General features: G+C 45.4%; 1 protein-coding gene across 1 annotated transcript in view; it reads right to left on the bottom strand.

The window, feature by feature from the left end:
• The window catches only part of EFHC1 (EF-hand domain containing 1), a 28,536-nt gene that overhangs the window by 7,062 nt on the left and 6,462 nt on the right, over positions 1-15,012 (bottom strand). The window contains exons 3-7 of the mRNA XM_083495170.1: positions 12,941-13,228; positions 10,285-10,434; positions 9,306-9,498; positions 7,953-8,173; positions 6,523-6,663 (exon numbers count right to left, since the gene is read on the bottom strand). Coding sequence (XP_083351296.1) covers positions 6,523-6,663; positions 7,953-8,173; positions 9,306-9,498; positions 10,285-10,434; positions 12,941-13,228 — 993 coding nt within the window. The remainder of the gene's footprint in view (positions 1-6,522; positions 6,664-7,952; positions 8,174-9,305; positions 9,499-10,284; positions 10,435-12,940; positions 13,229-15,012) is intronic.

The raw sequence follows: 15,012 nt of genomic DNA, 5'->3' as shown, positions 1-15,012 counted from the left end.
GTTGGGAAACTGCCAGGGAGATAACGTCCATCATGGCCCCCAAGCCGGAGTTCGGACGATCCATCGGCCTCCCGTAGTCAAGCAGATCCAGCAGTTAGCGGCACGAAGCCTTTGGAAATTCCTAGCCACATTCCAGGCTTGTGCACAATGTTTATCAGCAGAAACACAGCCAAAAGCTTGCACCACAGAAGAGCATAATTTACAGACTTTATTTAGTGTTGAACAGAACAAAAGAAAACACGTCCATACTCAGTCAGCGTCTCTGACCAACTCGCAAAAACGAAAGGAATATCAGAACATAAACATCCTGTGAAACAGGACATGCGCAGACTCTGTAACTTACAAAGCCTGCTCCCTTTTAAGGTGGAACGGAAATATCCTAACATCCTCCCCCTTTCCGTGTAACCTGTTGTACCTGTGGTTCACTCAATTGCAACCTTTGTACATAAACCTTATGTTGTTCTCTGTTAACAACCTTAGACAACAGATCAGCAGGAATTTCATTTCCTGGCATGTAGGACACCTGAATCAGTCCTTTCTGAATACACTCTCTTGCACGATGTAGTTTAATCTGCAAGTACTTGGTTCTCTGCTTGCAACTCTCCGAGTTCAGCAAAACCAAACAAGATCTATTGTCTTGATACACTTGTATAGGACATTTCACAGAAACCCCGATGTCCTTAAACAGTTGCATCGACCATTCACAATCCATGAGTGAAAATGACAGAGCATTGAGTTCTGCTTCACAGGAACTTAGGCTCACTGTTGTCTGCTTCTTGCACAACCAGTCAAACAGGCAGTGGTTGTACATGTAGCACACACCAGAAGTGCTTGTACCATCCGTGGTGTCACTTCCAAAACTTGCATCTGCAAAGATTTCAAGACCTCCAGTCTTCTGACTGGTGAACCTCAGCCTGTAGTGCATAGTCCCTTTCAAATAGCGAGCTATGCGCTTCAGAGCTTTCCAATCCTGAATCGTAGGATTGTTGGCATGTCTGCTAAGCAGATTACAGCTTACAGCTATGTCAGGTCTTGAACATCTGGCAATGAAATTCAGCTTGCCTAGAATGCATCTGTACAGCGTTGTGTCAGAAAACGCTTCAGCAGTACTGTCTACCTGGTAACCTGTCACCATCGGTGTGTCTGCTGGGTTTGCATCAACCAAATTCAACCTGGTTAATACATCAGCAATTTTCTGTGTTTGGTGTACCAGAAAATTACCTGCTTGGTCCCTCTCCACCTGCAGAGAAAGATAGTTGGATACCTCACCAAGATCCTTCATGTCAAAGTGCTCCTTCAGCTGAGCTAGGGTGCTTTGATAAAAAGCCTGATTCTTCCAAAACATCAGAAGATCATCAACAAAACATAAACAATACAGTTTGTTTTGCCCCTCCTCCTTGACAAACACACATGGATCAGCTTTGCCCTGGTGAAAACCTAGAGAAAGCAATGTCTCAGTGAGTTTTGTGTTCCAACACCTGGCACTCTGCTTGAGACCATATAAGGATTTCCGCAGTTTACAGACCATTCCCTTCTGTATCTCCATCCCATCAGGTGGAAGCATGAACAGCTCCTCAGTCAAAATCCCGTACAAAAAAGCTGTATTAATGTCATGATGGGAAACATGCAGTTTCTCCTCCGCAGCGATCTTGAGCATCAGCCGAATGCTCTCATATTTGACTGTGGGTGAGTAGGTCTCGTGGTAATCCTGTCCTGGTACCTGTGAAAAACCTCTGGCAACCAATCTGGCTTTGTGTCTGACTACCTTGCCATTCTGGTCTGTCTTGGCCTTGAAGACCCATTTGCTGCCAACCAGTCTCATTCCTGGGACTACCGGTACCAGTTCCCAAGTTTGGTTCCTGTTCAAGGAATCAACTTCAGCCTTCATGGCATTAAGCCAAGGCTCAGCATCTTTAGAGGTTAACTCCTGAACCTCTTTGAAGCTTGAAGGTTCCCATACCTTCTCTGAGCTACTAAGAACAGCAGTTGCTGTCTTAGCAAACTCATCAGCATACCTCTTTGGAGGTCTGCCTTTGGTCGCCCTTTCAGATCTGCGTACTAGATGCAAGTCTTCTGGACTCATCTCCTCTTTCTTAGGAGAAAAATGACCAATGGTGAACAGTGGTTCTTCCAGTTCATTGTCAGACGCATCAGATGGTCTGACTGAGGCTTTTGCGCTCTGGTAGTCTGCTGTGTCATCACTGTCACTGACACCAGCAGCAGCGCCGCCCACTGAACTGGAATCCGAACTCTGATCATCATCATCATCATCATCCTCATCATCATCCTCATCATCATCATCAGCAGCAGCAGCTTTCTCATCTTTAGCTGCTTGCTTGACATCACCTTCATCCTCCTCTGGGTAACTCTGGAAAATTCCCACATTTTCCCCCCACTTAGGATTGTACTCAACACTCCTTGTGAACTTAATGGACTTAGAGTTAGTCATCCATACCCTGTATGCACCCTTTTCGTACCCCATGAACAAACCATGTGCCCCACGCTTCCCAAGCTTGTTGGTTTGTTGTGTGCGTACCCACATGTCAGAACCAAAGATTCTCATGTGCTTGGTGTTGGGTTTCTTGCCAAACATCTTCTCATAGGGGGTACAACCAATGGGTGACGACAATCTGCGATTAAAACTGTAAACCAAATTCCCCAAAGCCTCCCCCCAAAACTTATCAGGGAGATTGGCATCATGCAACAAGGTTTTGATTCCTTGCAGCAATGTCTGATTTGCTCTCTCCGCAAGACCATTCATCCATGGCGATCTGGGCGTTGACATGTCATGCTGGATTCCCTTCTCAGTCAGGAAAGCTTCAAACTGCTGAGAAGTAAACTCCCCGCCCCGATCAGTAAACAAACAGGAAATACGTTTACCGTGCACATTCTCCAACCAAGCACAGAATGCCTTAAACTTCGGAAACGCTTGCGATTTCTGTTCGAGCAAATACACATGAATGTACCTAGAAAAAGAATCAATCAGAATCATAAAGTACCTTGCTCCCCCTAAAGAGGGCGCAAGTGGCCCAACCAGGTCTGCATGCACTAGCTGGTAGGGTTTGGAAGCCTGCCTGCTAGACTCCTTGCCTTTTGGAGCAACCTTCACCTTGTTCTCTGCACAAGATACACATTTCATGTGAAATTTACAGGGTTTGATGTTCAAACCCTCAACCACCTCTGGCATCTTGGCCAGTGCCTTCCAAGAGAGGTGACCAAATCTTCGATGCGCATCGTGAATGCAACCTGCATGAAGAACTTTGTTAGTTTGTGCAACACAACAAGAATCAGCATTAGATACAGCAACAGTGTCATCATAAGTTATATGGAATAAACCATCCATAAACTTTGCATGCAAATAGTCCTCTTTGCCTTTACTGATGACACAGACGCTCCTCTTGAAGGAAATCTGAAAACCACGCCCAGTAAGCTGTGGGACGCTCAACAAGTTGCTCGCCGCTCCTGGAACAAAAAGTACATTACTGATGGTAGTGTGCAGACTTGCAAGTTTCACAGTCCCTTCTCCAGCAATTTGCAACGTCCTTCCATCAGCCAGGTGGATCTCACCTTCCTGAGGCTTGAAGGAGATAAAGAGATGGCGATCCTTCGAAATGTGGCGCGTACAGCCTGAATCAACAACAAAGCTGCCTTTGGCTGTTGGAGCAGTCCTCCCAGCAAGCAAACCCTTGCTTTCCACCGGTGTGGGCTTCTGCAGCTTGCCCCCCTGCTCCTGGCCAGCAGACTTGCCTTTAGCCTTTGGTGAAGCTGTGCCAGCAAGCAAAACCTTGCTTTCCACTGGCGTGGGCTTTTGCAGCTTGCCCCCCTGCTTCTGGTCAGCAGACGTGCCTTTAGCCTTTGGTGAAGCTGTGCCAGCAAACAACGCTTTGTTTTTCCCTGGCGCGGGCTCTTCACCCTCCCTCTGCTCCTGACCATCTGCAGGCGCCTGCGTCTGGCTCTGTTTACCTTTGCCTTTCCGGCCTCTGCAAAGGCGATGGCCTTGGTTCTCACGAGAAACAGAGCTCTCAGCTGCCGACTCCTTGGCTCCCCCTGGAGGCTGGTATGCTGCCTGGGATGACGTGACGGTCAGCTCCCCCTGCAGCTTGCAACCGGTGCCCTCAGCATCCCTGCATTCACTCGCATTCTGGGAAACAGCTAGGACCTCCGATGCAGTCAAACTCTGGGCTGGGATTATTGGCTTGTGAGCTTTCAACAAAGCATTCCACATTCCACGTGCAGTGGTGTTGCCAGCCAGCGTCTTAATTTCCTCAAGAGATACGGATAAGACTATTACGTCTATCGCTTTCGAATCATGGGCTTTCCATCTCTCTGTCAGAGGAACTGGGGGGGGGGCTCAAATACAGTATGCCATACCCCAAACTGACGCAGCAAACTCTCACACCATTTTGCCCAGGTTTCATAATTCTGCCCATCCAACTTAGGGCACTGAGCATCTCCAGAAGCTTGGAAAAACTCCATTCCAGCTTTTTATTTGAGCCGTGAGCCCTTATTTACTTCAGAGACTCGTTATCTTGGCAGCCATTAATCACGAAGCCACTTTGGCGCAGCTCCCAGGCCAATTAAGCCTTGCCGGAGATCAAAGGCTCCTTGCCGAGGTAAAACAGAAAAGCGTCCCTTCCTTTCGCTTTTCCCCCAACGTACCTCAAACGCAGTCTGTTGCAGCTTTTACTCTCCTGTAGGTGCTGTGAATCTGGGCCCGAAACCTTGTTGTTGGGAAACTGCCAGGGAGATAACGTCCATCATGGCCCCCAAGCCGGAGTTCGGACGATCCATCGGCCTCCCGTAGTCAAGCAGATCCAGCAGTTAGCGGCACGAAGCCTTTGGAAATTCCTAGCCACATTCCAGGCTTGTGCACAATGTTTATCAGCAGAAACACAGCCAAAAGCTTGCACCGCAGAAGAGCATAATTTACAGACTTTATTTAGTGTTGAACAGAACAAAAGAAAACACGTCCATACTCAGTCAGCGTCTCTGACCAACTGGCAAAAACGAAAGGAATATCAGAACATAAACATCCTGTGAAACAGGACATGCGCAGACTCTGTAACTTACAAAGCCTGCTCCCTTTTAAGGTGGAACGGAAATATCCTAACCGTGCGCTCATCTCACTCTATAGGCCGGGAGCCAGCGCTGTCCGCAGACACTTCCGGGTCACGTGGCCAGCGTGACAAAGCTGCTCCGGTGAGCCAGCGCAGCACACGGAATGTCGTTTACCTTCCCGCTGGTAAGCGGTCCCTCTTTATCTACTTGCACCCGGGGGTGCTTTCGAACTGCTAGGTTGGCAGGCGCTGGGACCGAACGACGGGAGCGCACCCTGCCGCGGGGATTCGAACCGCCGACCATGCGATCGGCAAGTCCTAGGCGCTGAGGTTTTACCCACAGCGCCACCCGCGTCCCTGCCCCACCTAAGCACCTCTAAAATCCTGATGACCCCCTCCCTGTGACATATAATTCTTGTTATTCAAAAAGTGATCTTCTATTTACGTGGAGAAAGTCTAAAAGGCCATTCACTGTTAATAACTCATTCTTGAATTGCCCCCCTGTGGGAACCATGGCTCTAAAGGATGTGACAGGGCACATTTCTCACAGCCTGTTCCTGTAGAAAACAGGGTCACCATTTGTAAATTCAACCACTGTCATATCTGTTATTTGTTAACGGTTTGTAGTTCTGATGCTTGACTTTGCTGAGAAGGTTGAGGAAAATGGGAGACATTACTAAGGCAATACAGCAGGAATATGTGCCACCTTTTATCACAGCCTCTGCTACTCTTTTCCTTCCTTCAGTGCCTCCTCACTGTAATGCTGCAGATTAAAACTCCTCAGCACAGGGAATTTTGCTTTTTTGCAATGGCTTTAAATGCCATGTACATTGATGAAGAAATAACATCACTAAACCGATACCCTGAGATGTTGAACGCATCATGAAAAGGGTTAACATTAGGACGGCAAGCCTTAATGAGTAGATTGATCAATGGATGCTGCAAACCAAATGCTGTCTGCATCAAGACTGGGCAGCAGGGTACATGTCCCTCCATGCAGCCCTGACGGACTCTGCTTGCAGAGTAATGCCAACATCGCTCTGCTGGCGCAGACCTCCCTGTTCCACCTGCTGAAGGGATCCCTGTGTGTGGCAGAGCATTCCAGGCTGGGCAGAGGTTGAGCTGGCTTCTGATCTACTGGGTCCTGAGCCAGGGCACTGCCCTCACTTGTTGGCATCAGGCCCAATCTGGGACAGATCACAGAGCCAGCTCCAGGCTGGCACAGTGACCTGCCTGTTCCCTTCTGCCCCAGCCAGCCAGCGAGCAGCAGCAGGCCAGGTGAAGCAGTGTCCCCGATGCCTCATTTAGGACTTGCCCCTGCCTAGGCACTCCTACTTTTGGAGTAATCTTCCATGCTACACAAAAATCCAATCATTTGGGGGTTTGAAAGATTGCCCTTAGAGATGAGAACACCCAATCTCCAAAACCCATCCTTCCCTCCAGAAAGCACATCAGTACATCTCACCATCCTAACTGCGTAGCGCAACACTTTGCGGTCGTTCTCTAGCATCTTGAGAACGTTCTTCTTGGGCGCTTGAGGAATCAGACTGAAGCAGTTTTGGAGAGAGTCTTCAAGGAAACCAAAACCGTTGTATGGAGGGATTTCCTGCAGAGGAAAGAAGCCACAAATAATGAATTATAATGCAATGCTGTGGACTTCATTCACTTTGCACCTTCTGTTGTATCACCATTATCTTCCATTACAGCAGAGATGAAGGGGGGGACGGACGGGACAGTCCTCTGCCAATACCCTCTGACGCGTTCCAGCTAACTTCATCCCCAAGTTTCTGCTGGTGTCAGATCTCTGGTGTTATGTCAGTTGCCAGACCATCCTTTGTAGAACTGATCGCTCCCTGTCTGTCTTGGAGAGCTGAGTTTTATTGAGGGGAGCTAATGACAGCGGATGATCTCCCAACAGCTGTCAGTCAGTATCCCATTTTTGGAATTCGAGACTCATTAGAGGTAGCTGCCCTCCAACTTAACGTGAAAATGCAGTTTGTCCAATTGAATTGGGGAGGGGGGAAGTGAGGATGTCTCTCTGGCGCGCAGCCTTAACAGAGCCCCTGTGAGGCTCCATCTTGAACCTACATATGGTTCAACATTGATGGGGGAAAGATGCATAATCATTTGGCTGCAGAGCTAATGCTAAGCTAACCACTAAAAAAAGGACCAGAATGCTCTAGGAATGGTTGCTGTGGCTTGCCAAGACTCCATAAGCAGAGAGGTGTTTGCATGTAATAATAATAATAATAATAATAATTATTATTATTATTATTATTATTATTATTATTATTATTATTATTATTTATAACTCTGGGCGGCTCCCAATCACGTGTTAAAAACAATACAGCATTAAATATTTAAAAAACTTCCCCAAACAGGGTTGCCTTCAGATGTCTTTTAAAAATAGGATAACTACTTATTTCCTTGACATCTGAAGGGAGGGTGTTCCACAGGGTGGGTGCCACTACCGAGAAGGCCCTCTGTCTGGTTCCCTGTAGCCTCACTTCTCGCAATGAGGGAACCACCAGAAGGCCCTCAGCGCTGGACCTCAGTGTCTGGGCAGAACGATGGGGGTGGAGACACTCCTTCAGGTATACTGGACCAAGGCCGTTTAGGGCTTTAAAGCACCAACACTTTGAATTGTGCTCAGAAACGTACTGGGAGCCAATGCAGATCTCTCAGGACTGGTGTTATGTGGTCCCGGCGGCCACTCCCAGTCCCCAGTCTAGCTGCCGCATTCTGGATTAATTGCAGTTTCCAAGTCACCTTCAAAGGTGGCCCCTTACTCAGTTCGGTTTCCTTGCAAGCAAGCAGGGCAGGGACTGGAGCCTTAGCCTTGAGTCAAACCCCGATCGCTCTTCCATCTTCCCCCTTCCTGCTCCCCGCCATTACCTGCTTGATTTCCTCTGGAGGTGGCTTCCTTACATCGACTGGATGGAAGTCAGTGATGCCAAACTTATCCTGATAAAACTGCCGCGTGAACTCATCACAATCATAGATGAAAAAAGAGCGCCCAAGGAGCGTAGTGGATTTGCCTACGGCAAAATCTTTAGCCGTGAACCATTCCAGGACCTCCTGATCAGAGATCTCCAGCACACAAGTTGGGAAGGGTCCTAGCGGAAGAAAGAGGGTTAGATGTGTCCTGTCTCTGATTACTCCTAAGGAAGGAGAGTATTCGGCTGTCGAAAAAAGTACAAACTATCTCCGGGGACAAACAGTTGCAATGACGATAACACTGAAGCCTGTACTCAGCAATTTAAATGGGACAAGCAATTTTAAATTGATCAAAACTGACCATGCTTAAACTCTGGAAGTAATTTCCAAAGGATCTCAGAATGTATCATCAGGCAATATTTAGAAAACTAAAGAAAATGCAGCAAGCATCATTCGGAAAGACAAGAGTATGTTTAGGACTTTAGACAGCAATGTGATCCGAACAGGGCATTTAACTGGTATGGTGGATAACTGCTTTAACCCCATCGGCTAAGGGAGCTGGGCATGTTTAGCCTGGAGAAGAGGAGGTTAAGGGGTGATATGATAGCCATGTTCAAATATATAAAAGGATGTCACATAGAGGAGGGAGAAAGGTTGTTTTCTGCTGCTCCAGAGAAGCGGACACGGAGCAATGGATTCAAACTACAAGAAAGAAGATTCCACCTAAACATTAGGAAGAACTTCCTGACAGTAAGAGCTGTTCGACAGTGGAATTTGCTGCCAAGGAGTGTGGTGGAGTCTCCTTCTTTGGAGGTCTTTAAGCAGATGTCAGGAGTGCTCTGATGGTGTTTCCTGCTTGGCAGGGGGTTGGACTCGATGGCCCTTGTGGTCTCTTCCAACTCTATGATTCTATGATTCTATGATTCTTAGCATGCTAGAAGACCTGTCTAATTCTACCACATCTGTCTACCACATCCCAGCCTCACACACACTTCTCATCCTGGCTACTGCCCGCCATAGATCAAGCTCCCACTTTCCCATATTAATGCCTTCAGGGCTGTTTTCCAGCCGGAGCTAACCAGAGCTCAGTTCCAGCACCATTGCCATTCTAAGAGAACAAAGGAGAAGTTCCAGCACCTCCTTTTCTAGAAAAATAGCAGTGAATGCGTTCCTGGTATACAAAATGTTAATGGGATTCACACTGCACCCAAATACTCTTGCTTGCACACATACCTTCTGCACACCAATTTTTCCAGTTAGGTATTCCTTTTACACATCAACCCTAAAAGATAAAGCACAGGTGGCCTTTACCTTTCTTCTCTGCAAGCTTTTTGGGCAGGTGCTGGCGTCTTATCAGCACAGGGAAGGGGTCTCTGCCGTCATTCCGCTCATGCACCTCCCGGACCTCCACGGTGTCGTCTGCCAAGTAGTAGTGGATGATGAAACGCCGGTTCTCGCCAAACATGCTCTCAGTATCATCCCACATGGCATAGAAGCGAAGGACCTGTAAGGCACGGGAGGGGCCAGAACTCAGGGTGAGAGAGAACAGACTTTGCCCAGCCCCACTGAATCTCAGCCTCCGCTGAAAATGGCCCTAAGAAAAAGATGCAGTCAGAGGAGGCAGTCTTTGATGATGATGATGATGATGATGATGATGAAGAAGAAGAAGAAGAAGAATTTATTTGTACCCCAGCTTTTCCCCTGGCGGGGCTCAAAGCCAGCTTACAGATAAAAACCAAGTATTGCTAAAAACACAGGGAAAACAACAATTAAAACACAATTAAACATGAATAGAATTAAAACTACATGCATATAAGAATCTGTTTAAAACAGGCTGAATTTAGATGGTCTCACTTAGTACAAGGCAGCTGTGTAAATCATATGAGAATGCCAGTAATAAGCCCAAGTTCTAAATAAAGGAAGGGAGAGAGGGAGGAAAGGAGAAAGGGAGAAAGAAAGAAAGAAAGAAAGAAAGAAAGAAAGAAAGAAAGAAAGAAGCAGAGTCTCTGTTTCATACAGGCACATTATTATAATTCTAATTATTATTCAGACTGCCTTTATAGTGTTTAATCTTCTCCTGTTTTAATTGTTTTGTTTACTTACATGTTTTATTGATTGCTATTTTCTTGATTTTATCATAGGAGGCTAGTTTGCTGCTTTGAATTTAGGGTGTATTATTACTATTACTACTACTACTAGTAGTAGTAGTAGTAGTATTAATCATCATCAACATCATTATATAGAAAGGTGTGTGAGAAAGAATCTGAAATAGAACAAGCCAGAGACTCACCTTCTTGTCAAAGGCCAAAAACTGCTTGAGTTGGTCGAAATCTGAGGGTGTGACATATGTGCGCAGAGGCATCTTACGCAGCTCTGTGTAAGGGTCAAAAATCATTCTCTCCGGAGGGTTCAGTTCTATTCCCTGGCTCTCCAGAAAAGTCTAGGAAAAGACAGCCATGTCATTAATACCAGGCTAAAGACAGCAAGGAACTGCAGAACAGCAAAGGGGCTTCGATTTACAAAATCTCCATCCAAGGGGCAATTTAATCCAAGACAAGGAAGTCATGGGTCACTTAATATCGCCAGCCAGAAACATCATGACTAGACACTGGAAGGACCTATCAGGAGTGAACACAGACAGACCACTGGTATCAAAATGTATGGGAAAGTTGACCAACAAACTTAAACTAGCACAGGGACAAACAAAGGAGGATGACTTCACCCCGGTGTGGTTCCTGTTCATCACACAGCACAACACGACAACAGCATACAAATCAGTGTGGCTTAACAGACCCGACAACCTGTCTCCCCAAACACATACAAACAAACAAACAAACCACATTGCAATCAACAGAACACAATCAACCAAGCTGAGGAACCCCCTGATCTATCACAATATCGACATACATACATATATATATATATATATATATATATATATATATATATATATATATATGCTTTCGTAGATTTTCACGGGTACAGGAATGCAGGTTTTGGTGTCTTCGGGTGTCTTCCCGTGTAAGAGTTGGGGTGTCTAGGCGACGTTTCGACGAGGTCTCACTCGTCATCTTCAGGCTGGTGCTTTCGGCTTCTTGTTACTGGAACAGAGCAGGATCTCAGTGTTTGAGTTCCTATAAATACTGTTGAGGGGTGTGGTGTATAGCCTCCAACGTTCTGGGCAGAGAGGAAGTTCCCAGGTTAGTGTGCCTTTTCTTCTTTTGTTCCTTAATTACTTGAGGGATATCTTGAGTGATTTCTTGAGTGATATTCTGAGTACCACTTAGGTGGGTCATTAAGTGTGGATTAGTTGCTAAAGCTTTCGTGTCTTGACCTCTTGAGCTTGTGAAGAGTTTTTCTGAGAAGATGGCTGTACTGCACTTAGTTGTGCTCTGGCTTGGCTTCGTGTATAGGGGCGAGCTGTGGTTTTGTGCCCTGTGCCAGCCAGATCTGTGTAGGGATAGCAGGGGGGTGCAGCATCCGGAGGTGCCACTATGGTTTGGCTACTGGATGGTGTCTGTAATTTATCTGTGGAGAGGGTCTGGGTTTGGGTCTGGTGTGGTTGATTGGTGATGGCGTTCTGTGTGCCTCTGGTTCTGGTGTCGGTTTTTGTGGGGAGGGCTAATTTCCAGATGTCTGGCAGGCGGGACGTGTCGTCACGCTTGTTCATGTTGTGAGGGTGTTTCTCTATCTCGATGGCTTCCATGATTATTCTCTTGTGGTGATGTTCCATGTTAAAGAGCAATTTGGAATCTGCAAAATTAATTTCGTGTCCTGTTTCTTTCATGTGTTGGAAAAGAGAGGAAGTTTTTTCTTCTTTTTTGACGGCATTCTTGTGTTCTGCGATACGTGCATTTATTCGTCTGTTTGTTTGTCCAATGTACGTGGCTGGGCAGACTTTGCAGGGTATTTCATAGACCCCTTGGTTTTCCAACTGGATTTTATCTTTGGGGTTTCTGAGGATATTGGCTATTTTTTGGTTGGTGCAAAAGGCTGTTTTGATATTGTGTTTATGGAGGATTTTGCTAATTTTATCTGTAGTGCCCTTGATATAAGGAAGGAGGGCCATGCCATTGTTTTCTTCTGTGTCTTGGTTTTTGGGGGGTGTTTCTTTTTTCTTTTTATATATATATATATATATAAACAAGGACCTACTCACGGGATGCTGACCCAACCCCCTACCATAGGCATGGCCAAACTTGGCCCTCCAGCTGTTTTGGGACTACAACTCCCATCATCCCTAGCTAACAGGACCAGTGGTCAGGCATGATGGGAACTGTAGTCCCAAACCAGCTGGAGGGCCAAGTTTGGCCATTGCCTGCCCTACTACTAACACTAGGCAACAGAACGAAAGAACAATACAACCCCCCACCTCTCTCCCCCCCTAATTTCCCCCCAACTGTAAGATGTCTGTGACAAAAGTGTCTCCCTAAATGTAAATGAACTGTGAAAAAGAATCTATGAATTGAAAGGGGAGACAAAAGATGTACGTTTCCCTCTCTATCTGTTTTGTAACACGTCTATTGCAATACAGTGGTGCCCCGCAAGACGAATGCCTCGCAAGACGGAAAACTCGCTAGACGAAAGAGTTTTCCGTTTTGGAGGTGCTTCGCAAAACGAATCTCCTATGGGCTTGCTTCGCAAGACGAAAATGTCTTGCGAGTTCCTGCGGGTTTTTTCCCTCCCCCCCCCTTTTTCTAGGCCGCTAAGCCGCTTATCAGCTGATCCGATAAGCTGATAAGCCGCTAAAAGCTGCTAAAAGCCGCTAATAGCGCTAATCCGCTAATCCATCAATGGGCTTGCTTCGCAAGACAAAAAAAACGCTAGACGAAGAGAATCACAGAACGGATTCTTTTCGTCTTGCGAGGCACCACTGTACTGCAATTGACTCATTTCCTACTTTTCCCCCAGTCAGTTCTGGAAATGAGCGGCCCCGGTGCCAGTACCTGGGTGAAGGCATCACAATCAACGATCCGGAAGGTCTTGCCATAGATAGTGATGTTGATTCCTCTGTTCAGGTCTTTCCAATGATAATGGTCCCCACGATCGTTCTTGGGCAGACGTTGGCGTTTGATGAACTTGCCCTGGGGAATCCCAGAGTTTTCCACAATGGGCTCCATGACAGACATGCTATCGTCTTCCAGGTAATAATAAATGCCCACTTGGCGGATGCGGAAATGCTCTTCTGTAGATATGGGGACATCTTCCTGAAAGTAACCGTCAAACTTCAGCACCTGCAGGGAAAAGAGCCCCATGAGACACAAGGCATTTATTTCATGGTAAAATCGCAAGAGACACCCTTGAAGAAGAATGTGTCGTTTTAGGAGGTGAAACTTAATTTTTGCAAATTTCTTTAGTGAAGGTTCTTAAAAATATGTTTTTGAGTCTGCTATTATTTTTGTGCTTGGACAACATTTAGCTTGGTAAGTCTACATTTGATGGAGAAGAACATAAACTGCTTTGGGAAAACCAAAGAATTTAAATTTTACCTTCTCAGAATACCAGGTAATGCTAAATAAGTAATAATAATAATAATAATAATATTAATATATAATATAACTGCAAATACTTGGCAATCTTTTTTAAGAAAAAAAATACTGAAACTTTTCAACATACAATACAATAAAAAACAAACTAATCTAGGTAAAAAGAAGACAACCAAAAAAGAAAAGGAAAAGGGGGAAGGCAAAGCTCTCTATCAGAGGTAGATCTTAACCCTTGTCTCACACAAAAGGAGTTGGAACATCCAAGCTCTTATACATGATATAACTGCAAGTATTTGGCACTTATTTCTATGCAGTTTTGCACACATTTTGCCTTAACTAAATTATTTTACAAAACTAACATATTAATGTAACCAAAATATCTTTTGGATTCCCAAGTCACGGTACAACTATTTTAGCAACCCTGGTTTTCTGGAATTTGAAAGCTGAAAAATTCAGCGCGTCCTTCTCTTGTAGGGAGCGGATCTTGTGAGAGCAGGAGCACATGGGGACATGCTAAACCCAGGAGATATAAAAGGATATGGTGTCTCAGGAAACAGGAGGAAAGCTCCATCCAACATGAAACCAACGGCAGCAACTAGCTGTCCAATAGTCTCCATTCCCCTTAGTCCTATGAAAATAGGTCAGGTGGGCCTAAGATGTGACCCTGAGGTAAAAAATGTCTTTTGACCAAGAGGAATTTGGAGGGGAAAAAACAGGAATTTTCTTTCCTCAGCACAGGTGATCCTGGAGAATGAGCTTCTTTGGGTATACTGAATTAATTATATTGTTTATATTGATATGAGCTGCCTTAAGGTTTAATGAGAAAGGTTGTCTATAAGTGTAGAAACGTTTTAATAAATTAACTGCTAGATACCAACAATAAACATCTAATCAGTCTTTAATTGTTGCTGAGAAGGCATGCCTGTACTTTCATATTATTAAAGTGGTTTGTTCAGACAACACCTAATACTATGGACTATCCCAATTTGCATTCTACCTAGATATTGATCAAAAATTAGTACCTCAGAAAACAGGTACTGATTTTCTCATAAACGCATATACGGTGATTTTATCATCTGCATGGTGTGAAGAAAACCACATTTTCTCACCAGCTGTTTTTTTTTTTTTTTTGCTCTGTGGAGGTTAATTCCAGACTTAAGCTAACTACACACCATAGATTTAAAGCACTTGATTTCTCCAAATAAGCCTGGGAACTGCGGTGTACCCCTCGCAGAGCTGAAATTCCCAGCACCCATTAAAAAATACAATTTCTGGGATACTTTGGGGGGGCATCACATGCTTTAAATGCATAGAGTCCTCTTGAGAGAGAAAAAACAGCTGGGAAGAGGTGATTTGGGGAAGGAAACATGGGCAGAAAGAACTTGCCCTTAGTAAACTTTAAATTCTCCTCCTCCGCTGGACTGGGATTCAGCTGTGACTCAGTTCTGACACAAAACTCTGACACCTGCACACCTAGATTAGTCCACACAGCATAGTTCTGAAAACAGAAACATGAATAAGCTCATCAGTTC

Source organism: Podarcis liolepis (assembly GCF_965112155.1).
Source record: "Podarcis liolepis genome assembly, chromosome: 3".
Lineage (NCBI taxonomy): Eukaryota > Metazoa > Chordata > Lepidosauria > Squamata > Lacertidae > Podarcis > Podarcis liolepis.
This window is presented reverse-complemented; position numbering and strand designations above follow the sequence as displayed.